This window comes from Lissotriton vulgaris, chromosome 2_1 (genome assembly GCF_964263255.1).
Source record: "Lissotriton vulgaris chromosome 2_1, aLisVul1.2, whole genome shotgun sequence".
In the NCBI taxonomy this organism is placed as follows: Eukaryota; Metazoa; Chordata; class Amphibia; order Caudata; family Salamandridae; genus Lissotriton; species Lissotriton vulgaris.
The window spans coordinates 756778535-756798759 of record NC_141687.1 but is presented as its reverse complement, the minus strand read 5'-3'; the positions used below and the strand labels follow the sequence as shown (position 1 = coordinate 756798759).

Here is a 20225-nt window from a genome sequence, read left to right as displayed (position 1 = left end):
CTGTTGTACGTGGAAAGGTGGCCTACAAACCTAGTAGAGTGTTGTGTTCTTCCCACCAAGCCCTGATTTGCGGCACCCAAATTAGGCCGCTCTTTCAGCCACTTAATCGAAATTCATTGGACTTCTCTTTCTCTAGCTATACATCTTAAGAAGGATCTTTTTGTGTTTTGTACATATTTGAAAACTTGGATGTAACCCCTTTAAGGAGCATTTATCTTCAGAGCTTCCTTGTTTGGTTCGAGTGCCGGGATGGCCCCTCTGGGATGATGCGAGAGCTTTATAAATAAAAAATCATATTTAAAATGCCCTATCACAATCATGTCGTATGATCACCTGTGGAAATCCTGCATCTGATTCCTAAAGATAACAATACTCAACAAATTATTCACCAGCCTCCAAACACTATGCAGATTGGGACACGTTTATTCTACAAATATTGGATAACACTAGATAGGATTTAAGCATTTTATTTAAAAATACAAACATTTATAAAGAAGATTTCCTCTTAGTAGAGAAGGTAAAGTAGGAAAGTAAGCCCCAACGTATAAAAATTCAAAGGAACTAATCAATAAAGTAGGTTTCAAGACCGTATTAGTTTAGGGAAATACAAAAAGATGAACATGTTTAGACAGCATCATCAGGATTTCTGACCATGTAAATAAAATGTGCAGTAGCAGCCAAACAAAACAAACCCTAAATGCAAAATACCTTTCTTGATAGCATGGCACTTTAAATCTTAGTTGCAAGTACATATTTAACAGATCACAAATACTTAGCAGCCCAGGTAATGTCAATGACTTCACTGAACACCACGCCAAAATAAGATGTGCTTTTCAAAAGACTAAAAACATAGCAATCATCTTAATAATAAAATATGTATAGGGCAAACTCCTTAAAGTATTTTATTACGCCATGAAGTACTGAACTGTTATCTGAAATTGAATTGTGGTTGATAACGTTGTAACAAGCATACAATTTTTCTCAAATGAGTGGCCTTCATAGAATTATAAAAATACATTTAAAAGCAACACAATTGTTTTTAGGTTATACGTATTTCGTCATAAACTTGAAATTTTGTCGAATTCATGACTCACTGGGACTATTATTTGCTTGATGCCATGCCCATAAAAAGATTGTTCACATAAGACATCTATTTGGAGATTTTCTGTAGACCCCATGAGTTCCCCAGTGGACATGTATTGTTGCGGTTTCTGTTCAAGAGAGACCATTGGATAGATTGGTCCTGAAATACCTTTATTTGCTTGGGCATAGGGAACTAAAAAAGAAAACAAAAATGACTAAAGAACTTTCCAGCATAAGCTAGTGTTTCTTTTTGCACATCTCAGAACCACATCAAGTTTCAGATTGATAGACAGTAAACAATCCAGATATCAGTTAGGGCATTTATCTTAATGGTGTAAGCACTTACAGACAGTGCGGAAGAAGAATATGCTAAGTGTAATGCAGTAAACTTTCCATTGGTTGAAGCAGGGCTAGAACTAAACTCCAAAGTGAAAGACAACAGAGGAATGCCTTCATGAAATGGCTCTCTTAAAATGATGACTTTCAAGACATAATCACAACAGCTTGCTTTGAATCCTATGGAAGAATACTGGAAGTGGTTTCAGTGGTTAAAACCACTATTATAAGCTTGCTTTCAATGGGGCAAGGCCGCGTACAAAGTGCTTTCAAGCCAAAGAAAAATTACCAGATTCTGAAAGAATGTGGAAGAAGTTCCAAATAGGATAAAAGTGCTGAGGGTCATGGAAATTACCTATGTGGCACACACTTCTAGTAAACAAGTACATACATACAATAAATAATGACTGCTTGTGGGTTAAGGTGAAAATGAGTGCACTGAGCAAAGGGCATCACAAAAGTAAGTTATGAATTTATAGATCAGTAAATATATCCTATAGTCATTGGCCTCACATGTGCTAAAAGTCGGAATTTTCAAGATGAAAAATCTTTTCAGGTCCTCGTTATGATTTTAAATGGTTGCAGCAAGCTAGTAATTGTAAGGAAACGATTGCTGAAAACAGACCAGGTGAAATACATTTAGGCAAACAATGTCAATATCTTGAGGAAGGTGTATGCTACCCTAAACGTGTTTTCATATTGACTCAAGCCTATTAATGTGCTCTCATACAGTAGAGGACAATATACATAAGAAGTTGATTCCATGTTCCAACTGACTCCAGCCTGCTGTGCTTTCAAACTAAGCACCTTCTGCGAAAACAAATCCTAAAGCTTGTCCTTTGGCAAAGTCCATTGTGCACTTATTCATCATAGAAGAAGTCTTCACATCAACAGCTTTTTACATGCCTGTAACAGGCTTGGGCCATGATTCTCTGTGACATATATGAAGCGTATGCTTTACAAGGTATGTTTTTGAAATCACACAAGTTAACTGAGCCCTAGCCAATTATGTTTGGATCCAAAAACAGGCTGAAGAGGGATAGGTGCCTTTCATACATCATAAAATGATTTGGAGTAGGAATGGCTAGATGAGTGTGTCGAGTTTAGTTTTCCATGAGTGTACTACTGGTTAAACCAGCGCCGAAAAGGGTGATACCGATTTCTTTTTATTAAAGCATACCATGAGTTTGGAGTATTTGGACCACTGTGTGACTAAAAGTCAGTTAAGGATAAATGTGCGGTCCAACCATAAAAAAAAAGTAATCCAGCAAACAGTTTTGGCGAGGTACAATTTTTGGGGACGGAAATTCTCAAAACCTAGGAAACGCTACAAAGCAGGAATTCTTTATATGACACACAATTTGAAATGATTGGAAACCAGTTACGTGTCTCAGGCATTCAAAAATACCTCACAAGACTAACACGCTGTCTTAACAACACATTTATTGCTATAAAGATCCAAATGCATCTGCTGTAAATTTCCACACTGGTTGATATCACTATTAATAAAGCAGAAATTAAAAGTATAACCTCAAACAAATCCAAGCCCACCTACTGGCAGCAGACAACTGCCACAGGCCAACCATTCTAAAGCTCAAGCATTTGCTATAATGCATTTGCATCTTAGATGATTTATAGAAGACACTATAATGTGTCCGAAAGGAGTACAAGATCGGATGTTCAAAATTCAAGTATCTAACGTGCATGATAATTTACTGGTACTGCTCAAATATATTTACATCAGTCTGTAAGGAAACCATGACACACTGGGACATAGCACTTAAATCTCTATGTTTAAGTTATGAATAATAACACATCAGAATGAATAAGAAAAGAACTGAATAATAATAGCAGCAGGATAAACATGTAAGTGCTTAAATCGGCAAACGGATACATTTGTTAACAGTAACATAACGTACATTTTCGGGTTCGATTACTTTTCAGTCGTTTGAACTAAGGTTACTACATTGGATTGTGTAAGATGCCCAATGTGATTTTTCGGAATAATAATAGCAGCAAAATTAACTATGAACTGGATATGTTCTTATTTTTTTAAGATGGAAAACTGCATTGCTGCTCATGCACCACTGCAGAAGGATGGCTCTTTAAAAAACAAGGCGCAAAGAATTTATGTTACTAAGTCAAAACATTCCTCAGAACAACTACACTCCTCCATATCAAGTAAAGGAAATGTAACTTGAATTGCAGTCCTGCACTTTTATTATACAAAAGAGTTATGGTTTGGAACCTACTAGTTTATCATTTAGAAAATATATATCTGACCATTTTAAAGAGTCACCAATTATAGACATGCCCTGTAATTCACTGTTTACTCTCGTAATAAGGATGGACACTGTGCAAGCCAATGTACAATATTGAGAACTGAAGAGAGATATCTGGACTCCAAAGGCAAACTGCTTATCTTGGTTAATCGGAATGAAAGTGTAAGCACAGAAATGTGGCAATGAGTACTGCCATAATGGGAAAGATGGTGACTGTTTGAAGAGTAGAATGAGAAGTGGTTACTCTTTATATGAATTACAGGGCACTGTAGTAGTTAATTTCTGGGCGATGTTTGGATAATAAAGAACTGTTGGCATTGAACACTGACTTCGAACCACAGACCAAGTTGTGTTAAAGTATGCATAGATTTTGCCAGTGGTTCAATGACTATGATCAGTATTACACCATACATACAAAATATAGAATAAAATAAACTGCCTACAAAAAGGTTTTTCTTCTTTACTGTTTTTAGATTTATTAATTTTTTTAAAAGGCTGTTAGGCTAGCTTAACAGAAAACAGAGCCTATAAAGATCAAAGTACGGCACAAACTCAAAATTTCTGTTTGAATTCATATTCTTTCCCCTGTTTCCTACAATGATTATCGAGTCGCCAAGAATATAACAGTCATAAGGAGAAACCGGAAATACGCAAATGTTATCAGAAGAGAATAGGTTTGTTTACGTAGGCGGGGTGAAGAAGTGTGTTTATTTTTAATGTCCACTTGTAAGACAATAAAAACATTGTAATACACACCCACCGTTTTTAAGAGCTGTTGATGCCTTTTTATGAAAAAAATCATCGACAGCAAGCATACCGCAGAATTTCAATATCTCTTGCATAACCTGCTTTTGCCCATGTCTCTCCAACTCCCCTAGAGAAATACTGAGGGGAAAGTCAACAGGAACAAGTGTTTACTCGATTGCTTGAGACCAAACAAAGAACCTTGACTGGATGCCTATTCCAGTGTAATGTGTTTTGTTTGTGCACATCTTTGGGAAGCATATAGCAGAGGTTTGCCTTTCTACAGATCAGTGAATCAGTAACATTTGTTAAAAATATTTTTAACCTCATCGATACAACTGGTAGAAACAGGATCCAATAAAACAGGAAGATCCGATGAAGGAAATGTTCCATTAATGTGCGTATGTATATATATATGTGTAAATATCTACACACACACACACACACACACGTAAATACACACACCCTGTGTCATATCTATAAAAACGAGACCAGAAACGAAAAATAACACCCAGATCTGAGAACTTTCAAGCTCCAAGTCTTTCCGTGAGCAGCTTTTATGCAAGTTAAAAGCAGTTCCTGAGTAACTGCATTAAACAGTGTCCATTTTTTGCCTCTCGGCCTTTCCATTTTGGTTCTTAAGATATCTGCAGAGTTTTCAAGTTTAACCATCGCCCCTTTAAAAAATATTGTTCTCTCAAGATTCCACGCACGATTCTTAAGTCCTCGATGCAGGTTTCGCGGCAGCGTCGGCACCGTCTGACATTTCTTCCCGCAGCTTAACACGTTTCGTTCTGCCTCACCAAGCTTCACGTTTTTTTCAGCATACGTTTAGACTGCCAAAACTGGAATTTGTTGTAGGCGGTCTGCAGCATTTCTTCTAAATGATTAGTCAGCTGAAAAACACATAAAACATCGAGCAGTCAATAGCTAAAATGAAAACACCAAAATTGTCAATGCCAGCGTCTGACTGACTTGTGAGAACCTCTTTGATTATATAATTGTTTAGTCATCTAAAATGGAGTCTCACAACCTTGTGCTCGTACACCCATTCACCGACTCCTTGCATTCCCCATTTTACACAACCACCATACGGTACGCACAACGAACTCAATATAAACATGATACATTAAAAGAAAAGAAAGTTAAACTTAATTAAAATATCAAATCACCTAAGCATGGCTACGATATGTTTGCATAAACAGATACAATTAAACATAGTAGCACTTGGCCATCTTTCAAAAGCATTGAACATATTGTATCCTTGTTTTAACCCCTTCCATGCTGATTACGAACCCCAGCCGTCATGCTCTATGGTGCGTGCGCGTGTGCTGATGACGGCTGGGGTTCGTCACGGCCCGCCCCTGTTCGTGCTGTTTACAGCATACCAGGGGAATCGCGGCCGCATGGAAAGGGTTAATGTTCTAGGATGACATGGACAATAATGAACTTCTAGGATTATCGACTGAATTGGAAGGTAAGCAAATGACTCATTAGCACTGTATGGACAGCTGTAGTATACCGTAAAATGAAAATAAAAAGAGGAGAAGCAAAGAAATGAAAGGGACCTGTAAAAGAAGATAATGGAAAACTTAAGTATTGGTGCAGCAGTACTAGCGCTGAAGCACACTACTTTTCAGGCAGATGTGCACATGTAAACAAATTCTGTCACTCAAAGGGCAAGAGACAACAGCTAAAGTGGGCTGACCCACTGTTTCATGCAGTCATAGATGAAAGGAGAGTAAATGATGCACATACAAACCAATGGAAAAAGAGGGCTGAACCAAACTATCTATATCTCTATCTATATATCTATATCTACATATACACCTTTGTCGTTCCCAGATAGCCAGAAACAAGGTCGCAAACTCACAGGGGTTCAACTAAAGATAGTTTATTGCCACAAAAGCAAAAACAATCGACAGATGTGTTTTGACACTCGGCCTTTGTCAATGTCAGCGTTGCAAGCTTTGGTTATGCTGGACCGCTCAGCGGCCTTCGATACTGTGCCGCATGCCCTGCTTCTGGATCGCCTTTATGAGATCAGAGTATCCGGGTCCGTGTGGGGTTGGATTAGGTCTTTTTTGGAGGGTCGTTCACAGCAGGTTTGAATCCCACTGTGCACCAAGGATCCCCAAGCAGTGGCCACGGGTGTCCCACAGGGGTCACCCCTTAGCCCCCTTCTTTTTAACATCTATGTTACCCCGCTGGTGTATCTGGCAGAAGCATTAGGGGATAAGGTGATGGCCTACACTGATGACACCCAACTGCTGGTCTCTTGGGGACGAGACGAGGATGCAGTTGTCCCCGCCCAACACTGCCTATCCTAGGTCTTTTACTGGCCCGCTCAGACACAGCTCCAGTGCAAAGAGGAGAAATCGGAGATCCTTTTGTATGGCACATTCCCCGCTGACTTCAGAGAGAAGCTTTGGCCCCCTGGTTTCCCCGTACCTAGCTTTAAAGGTGATTCTGTTAAGAATCTCGGGGTTTGGTTTAATGAGTTTTTCCATCTCCTATCGGCTGACCCATTTGACATCTTGGGATCGCCTGATCAGGTTTATGACAGGTTTTGCAACTGGGTATCCAGGGCCTTGGACATCCTTATTCCCTTGGTAAGCTGTAAAACTGGAACTGGTAAAGCCAGCCCCTGGTACGACGACTCACTGCGGGCACTGAAGGTCTCTTGTAGGCGTGCAGAGCGGGCTTGGCGTAAAGCCTATAACAGCACAAAGAAAGTTCTCTACCTGTCGACTGTGAAAGTGTATCATCGGGCGGTATGTAGAACTCGTGCGGCATTTTATGCTGCACAATTTAGGAGTAGCCCGAACCCGTCCAAGGCTATCTTTAAGGTATTGAAAGACCTTACTGCCAAAAAAGTAACAACGACGCACCAGAGCTCTGTTGAGCACTGTGAAAAGCTGGCAGAGTTTTTCCTGGAAAAGGTAAACGCCATTTATCGGGCCTTTCCTCCGGCCACTCCCTCGGCTAATCCATCTCCTAAGCCATTACCATCTGAGGGATTGCATTCCCTACCTATGTTAACATCGGATAGCCTTGACACATTGGCCCGCCGAGTGAAGTCTGGGTCCCCAGAGGATCCACTTTGCCCAGATGTGTTCAAAGACCTAGCGGTACATGATAGCTCACCGCTATGTTCTTTGATCAACTCGTCGCTAACATCTGGCGAGGTTCCACTGAAGTGGAAGCGAGCCATGGTTCGGCCTATACTTAAGAAACCCAGCCTGGATGGCAGCAAGCCTGAGAGCTACCGGCCGATCTCACTCTTGCCGTGGCCGGCTAAGATTATGGAGGCGCATGTAAATGCCGTCCTCTCGGAACATCTTCGCCGCGCAAACATCCTCGACGCAACGCAGAATGGGTTTAGGGCTGATCATAGCACGGAGACGGCTCTGCTTTATATGGTGGAGCATCTTCGCTCCGTGCTTGATGCGGGACAAACGGCAGCGCTCGTGCTATTAGATCTGAGCGCTGCCTTTGACACCGTCTCGCACCCGATCCTTCTGCTGCGCCTAGAGGAGGCTGGTGTCACCGGTATCGCTCTCCAGTGGTTCCGGTCGTTTTTAACCAACCGGGCCTTTAGCGTGACCGTCCCACCTTACCAGTCCAAATTCCATCCGTTGAACCTGGGGGTCCCCCAAGGCTCCTCGCTGAGTCCTACGCTGTTTAATCTGTACGTAAGGCCGCTAGCTGAGGTTGTCCGGCAATGGGGCATGACGATGGTGTCATACGCCGATGACACCCAGCTAGCGGTCACGATCAGCGGGGATGCCGAAGTCGATGCCCCCAGGTTTCAACAAGGACTGCGGGCGGTCGCCAGCTGGATGACGTCCAACTGTCTCCAGCTGAACGCTAGTAAGACCGAGGTCATGGTTTTTGGCAGACGGCCGGATCTATGGGGAGAGAGATGGTGGCCTGGGGAGTTGGGTCCTGCTCCCATCCCAGGCGCCGAGCTTAAGAACCTCGGGGTTTGGCTGGACCCCTCCCTCACGTTTGCGTGCCATACCAAACGTACGGCAGCATGTGGCTTTGGCATCCTGCGCGGGCTTCGTCCTGTGCTTAAGTTCTTCGATGCCCCCACTAGGCAACTCATGATCCAGGCTACTGTCATCTCCAGGCTGGATTATGCGAGTTCCTTGCTGGCTGGTCTGAATCAGGCAGAGATCGGGCGCTTACAAAGGATTCAGAACGCCGCAGCTAGAGCGGTGGTAGGCCTCCCAAGATTCTGTCCTACCTCTAGTACCCTGCGGTCACTGCATTGGCTCCCGGTGGCCCAACGGATCCAGTCGCCTATAAAATTCTGAAGGGGTCCCCAGCAACGATCCTTATGACCCTCCTTACCAACTACACCCCTGCGCGAGCTTTATTATCTGCGGACCTAGAACTGGCGGTTGTGCCGCGCTTTAAGCGGAGTAGAGCCGGAGGACGCTCGTTCCGAGTCCGTGCGGCGGCCCTGTGGAACTCCCTGCCCCCGGCGATTCGCGCTATGAGAGATTTGCTTTCCTTTCGCCGGGCGGTGAAAACCTTTTTATTCCCTTAGTTTGTGTATATACGTTTGCTTTGTTTTAGTTGTGTTGTGCAGCTACCTTGTTGGGCGCCAGGACGCTCCTTAGCTGGAGCATCTGTGCGCCAAATAAAAACGCATAACATAACATAACATAACATGATCTTCTCATCGCAGGTTAAGAAGTTGGCTGGCACCTGTTTCAGCATCCTTAAGTCTGAGGAAGTTTCTTCCTCTTTTGCCTAATTCTGCTAAGGAAACTGTTGTTTGTGCTTTAATTCTTTCTCGCCTAGATTATGCTAATGCATTCTATGCTGGCATTCCGGGTTAACTTTTGAATACATTGCAGGTGATTCAAAATTCGGCAGCCCAACTCCTACTAGGCCTTTCCAGCAGATTTAGTGTGCGTTCACATGTCCGATCTCAGCATTGGCTTGGATAACATTTAAAATTGTATCCATTGCTCACAAAGCACTCAATGGTCTGGGTCCCATTTATTTGCAGAAGAGGTTTGCTTTCTATACTCCGGCGAGACAGCTGTATTCTTCCACCCAACTTTTGGCACAAATCCCTCGATTTAATCGCCAAAGGCTTGGTGGGAGCTCTTTTGCCCGGTTCGCTGCACAGACATGGAATGCACTGTCACTGGCCTTGCGGGGAGTTAAAGACCCTTTGATTGTTAGGAAAAAGCTGAAAACTCTTCTGTTTTAGCTCTACCCTCCGACTCTTAATCGGACTCTTTTCAGGCTCACGCCGGGAATCTCCTCGGAGTATCTGTGCACGGTATAAGTGCATATAACAACTTAACATTTAAATACTGTAGCATTTCAATGGACAGTATTGTCATATTGGAAAAATCAAGGATGGACATTATTTCCCATAATGCAAATAATAAAAGAAGCATGGCGGCCATGCTACATGCTCTGACAGTGAAAACATTCCACAGTGAATCACAATCTGAAACACATCAGTGAATGCATTGGCCCTATGGCCTCTCTATAGGTGTGCAATCATATTAAAACATTGAAATCATGTTTCGAAGTTCTGTAGTAGACCAAATAAAGAGCGGACATTGCATCACATCTTGCGCTATGCAGCAGTGTGACACAGTGAAAACTTAACACAGTAAATCGCAGTCTATAGTGCATCGGCTAATGCTTAATCCTGTACACAAAACATATAAAGAATATAAAACATTTTGCAATCATATTTTGATGTCCTACTAGAAAAAAAACGTTTGGAATAGCTTTCAAATCTTTAATTTAGGACATTAGCAAAAGTTTGGCTCTATGAACTCCCAGCTTCAACAAGCCTTTGTTCCCTGGAAATGCATTTTGACCATTACCCCTTACCATTTTTAGTCGATCGAGGTAAGAAAAGAGCAAAGACCTCGTAACGCCTCAGCCTAATTGGTCTTCATCTGGGTACAGTGCTAATGTTCATGGTGTGCAGGTGTGGCAATGCAATAACTTTTATTTCATTCTTGCCCTGTTATGAGCGCACAGTGCGTAGTGCCCGTACAGCATAAAGCAAGGTTCCTAATGTGTGATATATGATGATATATATGTTGCTTCACCAAAGCTTGAACATGAGATGTTCTGCCAAATGGGGCAGGGCTCGTGAGCATGTCTCACCTCTGTAAATTGCATCCACATTGCTGCCAATCCACTTGTGTAGGCAGAACAATGAGCCACCCCACCCGGTATGCTTCAAACAGAGTTTGTTTGGCAGAAAAAAACAACACGTTTTGACCACCAACGGGTCTTGCTCACAACCAACAAGTGGCAGCCAATGCATTCATATCGGTTATCACGTAAACAAAAGGAAAAATAGACTTCATTCATTATTGAAAGGTACCCGACTTCAAACATGAGGTGGACATATCCCCGTTGTGGAATGTATAGTCACATAATTCACATCAGAATATCATTTTGTCAACAATTATCATTGTCATTCTTGTTGTAATTTTATAAACATTCGTATTCATGTTTCGAAGGCTCATCGTAGCCTTGCAAATTGAGAAAAAATTTCTATCCATATGAGTTTACGGACAACATTGTATAATCATTTTCATTTATGCTTCATATGCTACTGGTTTGCCAATCAATCAAATCAATATACTTACAAAGTGTCTCCTCACTTCTCATAGGTATATCCATATGGTAAACTGCATATTATAGTGAATGACATTGTATCCGCATTCTCAAACGTGTAATCTATAAAATTGCTTCACAGGCTAAAAGTAGCCAATTAGTCATTCGAAATATCTCGAATACTGTTACACTCACAGCCACTGTTCATTTTCAGTTAAAGACAAGCTCTTGCAGTGGTTGTTAGGAGAAACCAAAAATCAATACATTCTACATACTTGTGTCATAACTACAAAAAAAATCTTAGAACTTTTCTGTCTGCTCCCATTTTCAATTCGATTCATTATAATGGGAGATCTACTTTTTGATTGCACCACAGTCGACCTATAAAATAATATACATAACTCATAAATGATTTTTGAGAGGTACCATACAGAATAAAATAATAAAAATGTTAAAGTAAACAATAAATGTACTACTTTGCAAATCATATTAGTGAACACTAGAACAGATATATGTGGGCTTCCCACCCCCTGTTCCTTAAGTCGCAATTCAGGCCTACGGGTTTGGTCATAACTTTTCATAATAACTAGATCAATCCAATAGAATGACAGAACTTTTCCCAATTAACCAATAAGGCCTCTGTATATATTGATTCCTCAGAACCTCCATTCATTTCTGCTAGATGTTAATCTTCCCCTTTATAGAAGAAATCCTCTTCTTGAGGCTCAGGTGTTAAGGGAAGCTCGATTGCCTCAACCTCTTTTTCACTCTGATCCTCTGGCGTCAAAGTTTTAGGCGGTATCCAAAAACCCTTTAGACTTTTGAAGTCCTTCTTTTTCTGTAGCAGTGCGGCCATCTCGGCTTCTAGACGCCTCTTCTTTTCGTTTTCCGCCGCACTTATTTCGGCATCAAGACTCACTGTCAAAGAGCCTTTTGACGTTCTGCTCGGGACTGGTCTGATTTTGAGGTCAGTGAACCTTTTGGCAAACTTCTTATGAACGTCTTTTCTTTGGAGATATTTCAGCAAGTATCCAGACCCAAGAATAGAAAAAAAAGAATCTGAAGATCGCGACAAATGGTAGAAGCTTCAAGTACGGAGATCCCTTTCATTGATCTGATGATATTCCTGTACAATGGGCACCTGCACACCAGAACATACAAGAAGGACACCGACTGCAACAGCCTCCTCTCTTTCGAGAGTCACCACCCGAAGCCACTAAAAGAGAATCTACCATATGGCCAGTTTTTGAGGATCTGATGCAACTGCAGCTCCATCACTGAGTTTGACTTAAAAGCCACAACTCTTACTTTGAACCTGGGAGAGAGGAACTACCCCGGTGGATGTCATACACAAAGCCAGAAAAAGAGCGAGAAACAGTAACCACCAGGGCCTACTGGAGACCAAGGAGTGCCATGACCAGTGTTACCACCTTTACCCCACTATCTAACCAAGCCAAGAACATCATTCTGCGGAACTGGAGGATTTTAAATTCCGGCTATCTCAGCATAGAACAACCAAGGTTTGCCTTCAAAAGGACCACCTGGTAAATACACAACCACGCCCACGTAAAACACCAATGGAGACCACTCTGTGGAACTTACCTCTTGTTCCCGGGCACTATCCTTGTGGCAACTGTAACGCATATGCCTCCACTGAACACACTAAGGAACTGCAACTGGGGCGCTTCACATGGGCGCAATACCACCATAGGAACTGTAATACCAGGAATTGTGTGCATCGTATCTCATGCCCCTTCGAATTCATCATTGTGGGTAAGACCACCAGACCAATTAAGACCAGGATCACTGAACATAAGAGTACAATCCGCTGTGGACGCACAGCAATGAGAATGTGTAACCACTTCATTGAAAACAAGCATTGGAAATGCAATAGGTCTCGCAGGAAAGTTTGAGCAATTGGTATTGTAAATGACACTTTTTTGATTTATGTGTTGGTTTTGAAAATAGCAAAAGTAATAGCTTTGTCAGTTACAATGTCAATAGTTTTAACTTTCGCAAATGTGACACCTATAGCATTTGTAATGCAATGTGTGTTGTGTTTACGTGACTTAGATGTATTGATATTGGAAATAACAATGGCTTTTAATTTTGTAAATAATTAATACTTAAATAAAATTTATTGTAATTTATAAATGGCAATAGCTTAAACGTTTGTAATTTAATTTTGTGAAGATTATGTTCAGTGTATTTTATTGTGACGAAAATCCAAGAACATTGCATTTGCACCTGGTGGTGTATGTGGTGGTGTATGTGGTGGTGGATGTGGTGGTGGTGGATGCGGTGGAAGTGGTGGTGGATGTGGTGGTGGTGGTGGATGTGGTGGTGGTGGTGGATGTGGTGGTGGTGGTGGATGTGGTGGTGGATGTGGTGGTGGATGCGGTGGAAGTGGTGGTGGATGTGGAAGTGGTGGTGGATGTGGTGGTGGTGGTGGATGTGGTGGTGGTGGTGGATGTGGTGGTGGATGTGGTGGTGGTGGTGGATGTGGTGGTGGTGGTGGATATGCGGAGAAATCTAAGGACTCAAACTTACAAATTGAATAAAATATTCGAGGGCCGATCCGGCCTTGGGGTGAAGAGACCCCTTTGCCTCTCTAATAGAAGATCTCCCCAATCGCGCTCCCCACAAAAATAGAACGAAATGCGGGTCAAAGAGTGTCTTCTTTGTCTCTTTCCGCACATTTTCATTAAACGAAGTCTGTAAATACGGAGAAACATCCCCCGGGGGACCGCGAGCGACGGTGACCGAAGATTGCACCCTGTGCAGCAGGACATGTTTGTGGTGTTAAAACAACATACCACAGTTTAAAATAAATTCCACAATCATGTTATTTTTTTCTGCAAGGGACCACTTCTGGGAAAACGGGAGCACACAAATTAATTTAAAAAAATGCAAAATGTAAAAAACACACCGCAAACCAGCTTGCGCATCTAAAACCACAACGCATCCCCCCCCCCCTAAAAAGAAACCCCTAACTGTTTGGCAAAGATAGATATTGTTATTATTTTGAATTATTCTGAAATCTCCGCCCGAGAAATACATGACCGTTTAAGCAAGGTCTGATGGGTGAGGCGACTCGGTCTCCTGGCCGGCGTGGGGCTTGCCTAATGAGTATTTCTGCCTGAGTGCATGCCTGGGACAGAGGGGTTGTAAGCCTGTGATGTCCTTTCAAGTGAGGGATGTGTATGCGCGAGATGCTCTCCCGTGAGTGAGGAGCATGCGTGAGATTCCCTCTTTTGAGTGAAGGGTGTGGAGTCGGACGAGATGCCCTCCTTAGAGTGAGGTCTGTGGGTGAGTTTGTTGCCCTCCATTGAGTGAGGTGTATGCGTGAGATGCCCTCCCGTGAGTGAGGTATGAGGATCATATGCTCTCCCTTGAGTGAGGTGTATGCGTGGGATGCCCTCCCGTGAGTGAGGTGTGAGGATGATATGCTCTCCCTTGAGTGAGGTGTATGCGTGAGACGCCCTCCCTTGAGTGATGGACGAGGTGTTGGCACGGTGAGGGGCGAGGTGTGTAGCTGGTTCTAGGGCTGCGGATGAAAGATGTGAGCCAGGTGAGGTACGGGGTCTCCATGGCACGACGAGGCGAGTAGCCGTGCCGAGGGCTTCGGGTGAGATGCCTAGGTAAGGTGAGGGATGCGGTGAGGGTCGAGATGCGAGGAGGGTCGCGGGTGAGACGTGTGAGTCAGCCAGGTGAGGTATGAGACGCTGGCACGGCGGGAGCGAGGTGTATAGCCCGATAGAGGGGTGCGGGGGAGAGGTGAGCGCGTGGATGAGGGCAGGAGTGCACGTGGGGTGCCAGCCCTTACCTCCAGAGCTGGCGGAGGCGCCTAGTTCATTGTTCTGCCGTCTCGGGGAGCCCAGCCCGCTCCTCAAGGTGCTGCCTCCTTCCTCCCTCCAAGAGTGGCATCTCAAGCAGAGTACCCGCCGCGGTGCCAGGGCATATGGCTGGCACGTCACTGGCAACAGCTATGACATGAGAGGGCCTGATTGACATGCGCCCGCATTCGTGGAGATTTGCCTCCCCAGGGACCCTAATGAAAAGGAGGGTGAGTCTGTAGGGGTGTTTATGTGTGTGGGGGGGGGGGGGGCTCGTGGAAGGGGTGTGTACATGAAGGAGTGGGCTCTGCATGGAATACACCATGGGGCTTCTAGAAGGGGGCATGGTGGATGGGGGCTGAGCCTTCGGGGAAGAGGGGGGATACACGCGGGGAGAAGCCTCGGAACCTCATGCAAACGGCGGTGGAAAGGGAGCAGTGTCGGCACGAGTGGCATGTGCATGAGTACGCCTTCAGGCTCCTGCAAGGGGGGGCATCTAGAAGAGGTGGTCATTTGATAATAAAGCACTGACAGGGCCCGTAGCCACTTGAGGGGAGAGGTTGGGGCAGATAGCAGGAGGGGCCCGAACCTGGAAAAGAAACAGCTGTAGTGAGTGTTGTGGAGAAATGCGACACGGCGGGCAGGGGAGGGGGCGGAGCGGGTAAAAAAATAAATAAACAAGACGGAGGGAAGAGAGAGAAGGGGAGGGGGGAGGAGAAATGCGACACGGCGGGCAGGGGAGGGGGCGGAGCGGGGAGAGGTGCGACACGGCAGGCAGGGGAGGAGAGTAGGAGGAGGAGGGGGGAGGAGAGTAGGAGGAGGAGGGGGGGAGGAGAGTAGGGGAGGCACGGCCTAGCGGCCGTGCAATCAAGAAGTTAGGGGGCGGAGCTGGGGGAGGCTGTGACACAGAGAGTAGGCAAGGCAGGCGGCTGGGGGCATGTGCACGCGCTTTTAAGCTCAATGCGCATGCGCATTGAGCTTAAATTTCTCGTGCACTGCAAGGAATCGCCACGATTCCTTGCAAGTTGGTTCAAGAGTGGATAAGCCCCCATAGTCTCGCAAGCTCGATGCGCATGCGCATCGACAGGCGAGACCTAAAAACCAATGTGATGACATCAAGTGGACAATCCTTGAAGCCAACCAAGCATGGAACAACATTGCGCTTCTAAGACAACAACAGCGCTGGGTTCACCGCCTTCGGACGAATAGGAGGGGTTTAAATGATAAAATCCCGTGGACAGAACTCTGACTTCCCATCACTGTATGCCCACGTAATGCATGGGTGTCCCCACTCGCCTACATGTGCCCGCATCAAATTCTAATAACGCTTTGGCAGCACCGTCCCACATAAGCACTCTGGGAGCAACCTCAACATCCACCCATGCAGTGCTTCCACACACGTGAGCCTATGGAGCAACCGATTATCTTAGACTAGGTAATAGCCAACACCGCTAGCCATGTTTCTTAATTGGATGACATGTTACATTGCTAAGTCACATTTTGGAAGCGCCTGCACGTACTACGACAATCACGCTAAAACCTTTATGCACTCGCAAAGCTACCACTATTATGAGTATCGTAATAGCATTCTCCGAGCAGGGGTGGTATGCTTATGTTGGGTGTACCTAAGTAAGAGACAGACTGATTCCCTTGGGTTGTGTACAAGAAAAGCTGGAAACTTAGCTATAACACAGTGAAATTATGCTCATCAAATTAAAAATATAAACAACATTAGGGGTACATAACAATTTATTGAAATATTAAAATAGCATACAGTACATTTGTAAAATAGTATGAACACTCAATTAAAAATAAACATATATTTTTGTGACCTGCACAAAAAAATTGGGACAGACAAAACTAAATTGTAAAACATAAAAATTGAAAGTTTACAAGGCGTACATTCACAGAAAACGTTTCGAACAACCCTGGTGTTATAACCTCACAATCTTATGTGCATCAGGGAGGAACAGCATGAATTGTACTTAGACTTGCGTCGACGCGTTTCGGTGGTTTTGCGTGTAATTTGGTGCCACCTTTATCAAGACTGTTTTTTTCTTTGTCTGTCATACAGTTGGGTCCTCATAGGTCTCCTAAGATGGATATACATGAAATTAGATAACTAATTTTCAAAACAGGTTAACTCCATCTACTACAGCAAATTTGAAAATTAGTTATCTAATTTCATGTATATCCATCTTAGGAGACCTATGAGGACCCAACTGTATGACAGACAAAGAAAAAAACAGTCTTGATAAAGGTGGCACCAAATTACACGCAAAACCACCGAAACGCGTCGACGCAAGTCTAAGTACAATTCATGCTGTTCCTCCCTGATGCACATAAGATTGTGAGGTTATAACACCAGGGTTGTTCGAAACGTTTTCTGTGAATGTACGCCTTGTAAACTTTCAATTTTTATGTTTTACAATTTAGTTTTGTCTGTCCCAATTTTTTTGTGCAGGTCACAAAAATATATGTTTATTTTTAATTGAGTGTTCATACTATTTTACAAATGTACTGTATGCTATTTTAATATTTCAATAAATTGTTATGTACCCCTAATGTTGTTTATATTTTTAATTTGATGAGCATAATTTCACTGTGTTATAGCTAAGTTTCCAGCTTTTCTTGTACACAACCCAAGGGAATCAGTCTGTCTCTTACTTAGGTCTAACACCCCAATTCCCTTGCTTGTACCAAGGGGTTCCTCTCTATCTTTACATTATGTTGGGTGTACGCCAACGCCGCATATGTTCTTGCTTCCCTAGTGGTATGACCTATAACCGGTGTACCGCACCCACTATAGCGTGCACTCATGCTGGAGAAGAACCATGATTTTATTTCAGAATGGAGTCATTCTGTAATGCACAAGTTACTTACCTTCGGTAATGATATATCTGTGAGAAACATTAGTTAGTTATAGATTCCTTACCTTAGAATTACCCCCAAACATCAGACTGGATCCAGAGAGTTGTTTATTAGCAGTACCCCTGCGCATCGAAAGGTGGCGTCGGTCGGCTCCGCGTCCGTCGGTGGCGTCGTGGTGGTCGCCAGGATGACGTCGCGGCAGCTACTTAGACACCGCCATCGTGCGCCGACGTCAGTTCTGTACACGATTTTTCGCGCCAGAAACGCGAAGCCATGCAAGACACTGACCATTAGTGTACAAAACTAGGGCCCAGAAAGGATGTCCTTAACCCTAGAAATCAGTTCGCAGAATGGGGAGTAAGGGTGGGGAGGTAAGGAATCTATAACTAACTAATGTTTCTTACAGACATATCGTTACCGAAGGGAAGTAACTCGTGCATGTGATAGAAACACGTTAGTTATAGATTCCTTACCTTAGAATAGATACCCCATCAATACCAACCTTGGTGGTGGGTCTGCACACCAGAAAATCCTGGAGAACAGAACGGCCAAAGAAGCCGTCTCTCTGGACTTGACTGTCCAGGCAGTAGTGTTTGGTGAACGTGCGCAGCGATGCCCACATGGTTGCCTGACAGATGTCATTCAGAGGCACTCCCCTTCCCAAGGCTGTAGTGGCTGCAGTCGCCCTGGTAGAGTGAGCGCTTAGCCCAACTGGAGGTTCCTTTTTAGCCAGAGAGTAAGAAGCCTTAATACAAAAAAGACAACCCATCGAGAAATGGTGCGTTTGTGTACAGCCCTACCCTTCTTTGCACCCACGTAACCAACAAAAAGCTGATCATCCACCCAGAACTGTTTTGTGTGATCCAGATAGAAGGAGAGCGCACGTACTGGGTCCAGACGGTGGAGCCTTTCTTCCTCCTTTGTAAGATGCAGAGGTGGAAAGAAGGTGGGCAAAGAAATGGTCTGCCTGATGTGGAAGGCAGTGACCATCTTAGGAAGGAAAGACGGACGGATCTGGAGAGCCACCTTCTCCGGATGAACAGACAGGAAAGGAGGTATAGAAGAAAGAGCCTGGAGCTCCCTCACTCTTCTAGCCGAAGTGATGACTAACAGGAAAGCAGTTTTATGAGTCTAAAGACGTAAGAGATGCAGCGGCTCAAAGGGAGCACATATTAAATAGCTTAGCACAAGATTCAAGTCCCACTGACGCATAACGAATGGGATTGGAGGGAACAGATGCGTTAAGCCTTTTAGGAAACGGTTAACAACCGGGGACTTGAAAAGAGAAGGCTGATCTTGCAACCGAAGGAAGGCAGAGATAGCTGATAGATAGCCCTTGAAAGTACCCAGAGCAGAGCCCTGCTGGACTAAAAAGAGAGAAGAAACAAGAGTACTTCAGAAAGAGGGGCAGAAAGAGGATACACAGTCTTTGCTGTGCACCATGCCACAAATGTGTTCCACCTGCAGGCATACACCGTCTTTGTGGAGGGACGCCTGGCTGCCTAGATTACATCACAGACTTCGAAAGGCAAGTCGAAAGATGTCAACTGCTGCCGCGCACCCTCCGCGCAAGGAGTTGCAGACTGGACAGGTTCGGGTAGAGGACCGTCCCCTGCTGCTGCGACAGAAGATCCTCCCGAAGAGGCAGTCTGATCGGAGGATCGATGGCCATGTTGAGCAGCTCGGGATACCAGACTCTTCGTGCCCAATCCGGAGCCACAAGAATAACTTGGACCCAGTTGGGCGTGATCTTCTTCAGCACTCTGGGCAGAAGTGTTATAGGTGGAAAGGCGTACAACAGACCGCAACTCCACTCGTGACAAAAAGCGTAGCAGAGCGAGTACCACCTTGGAAATTCCAACGCGCAGAATTGCTGACATTGTAAGTTCTCTTCGGTGGTGAATAGAACTAACCAAGGCTCTCCACACTTTCGAGAGAGTCCTTGCACCTCCTTCGAGTGAAGACGCCATTCGTGATCTATCATGCATCTGAGGCTGAGTTTGTCCGTCCTGTTGTTCAGGGAACCAGGTGTTGAACCACCAGGGATATGCCCTGATGTTCCAGCCATGTCCAGAGGTGGAAGGCCTCTTGACATAGGGCCCACGACCCCACCCCGCCTTGTTTGTTGCAGTACCACATGGCGGTGGTGTTGTCTGAACACCTGCCCTACTCTTCCCTGGAAAGAGGGAAGGAATGCTTACAGTGCAAGACGAATCGTCCGGGGCTCCAGAAGGTTGCTGTTAAGCTCGGACTCCGTCGTAGACCAGAGGCCTCTGATCTCCGCCTCTCCCGCGTGGCCGACCCATCCCAGAAAGGAGGCATGCGTCCCCACAGTGTGGTCTGGTTGGGGAAGGGAGAGGGATCTGCCATTGACCCAATCCTGGTTCATGACCTACCACTGCGGTTGTTGAGCTGTGCCCTCCGAGATCGGGATGCAATCGGACAGATTTACCAGACG

At 44.5% G+C, this 20225-nt stretch overlaps 1 protein-coding gene across 4 annotated transcripts in view; it reads right to left on the bottom strand.

Moving 5' to 3' along the window:
• Window positions 1–405: 405 nt before the first annotated feature.
• The window catches only part of GTF2H1 (general transcription factor IIH subunit 1), a 488969-nt gene continuing 469149 nt past the window's right edge, over window positions 406–20225 (bottom strand). For all 4 annotated transcript variants that reach the window (XM_086956061.1, XM_086956063.1, XM_086956064.1 and 1 more), the window contains exon 15: window positions 406–5341. In XM_086956061.1, coding sequence (XP_086812187.1) covers window positions 5255–5341 — 87 coding nt within the window. In that variant the 3' untranslated portion in view covers window positions 406–5254. The remainder of the gene's footprint in view (window positions 5342–20225) is intronic.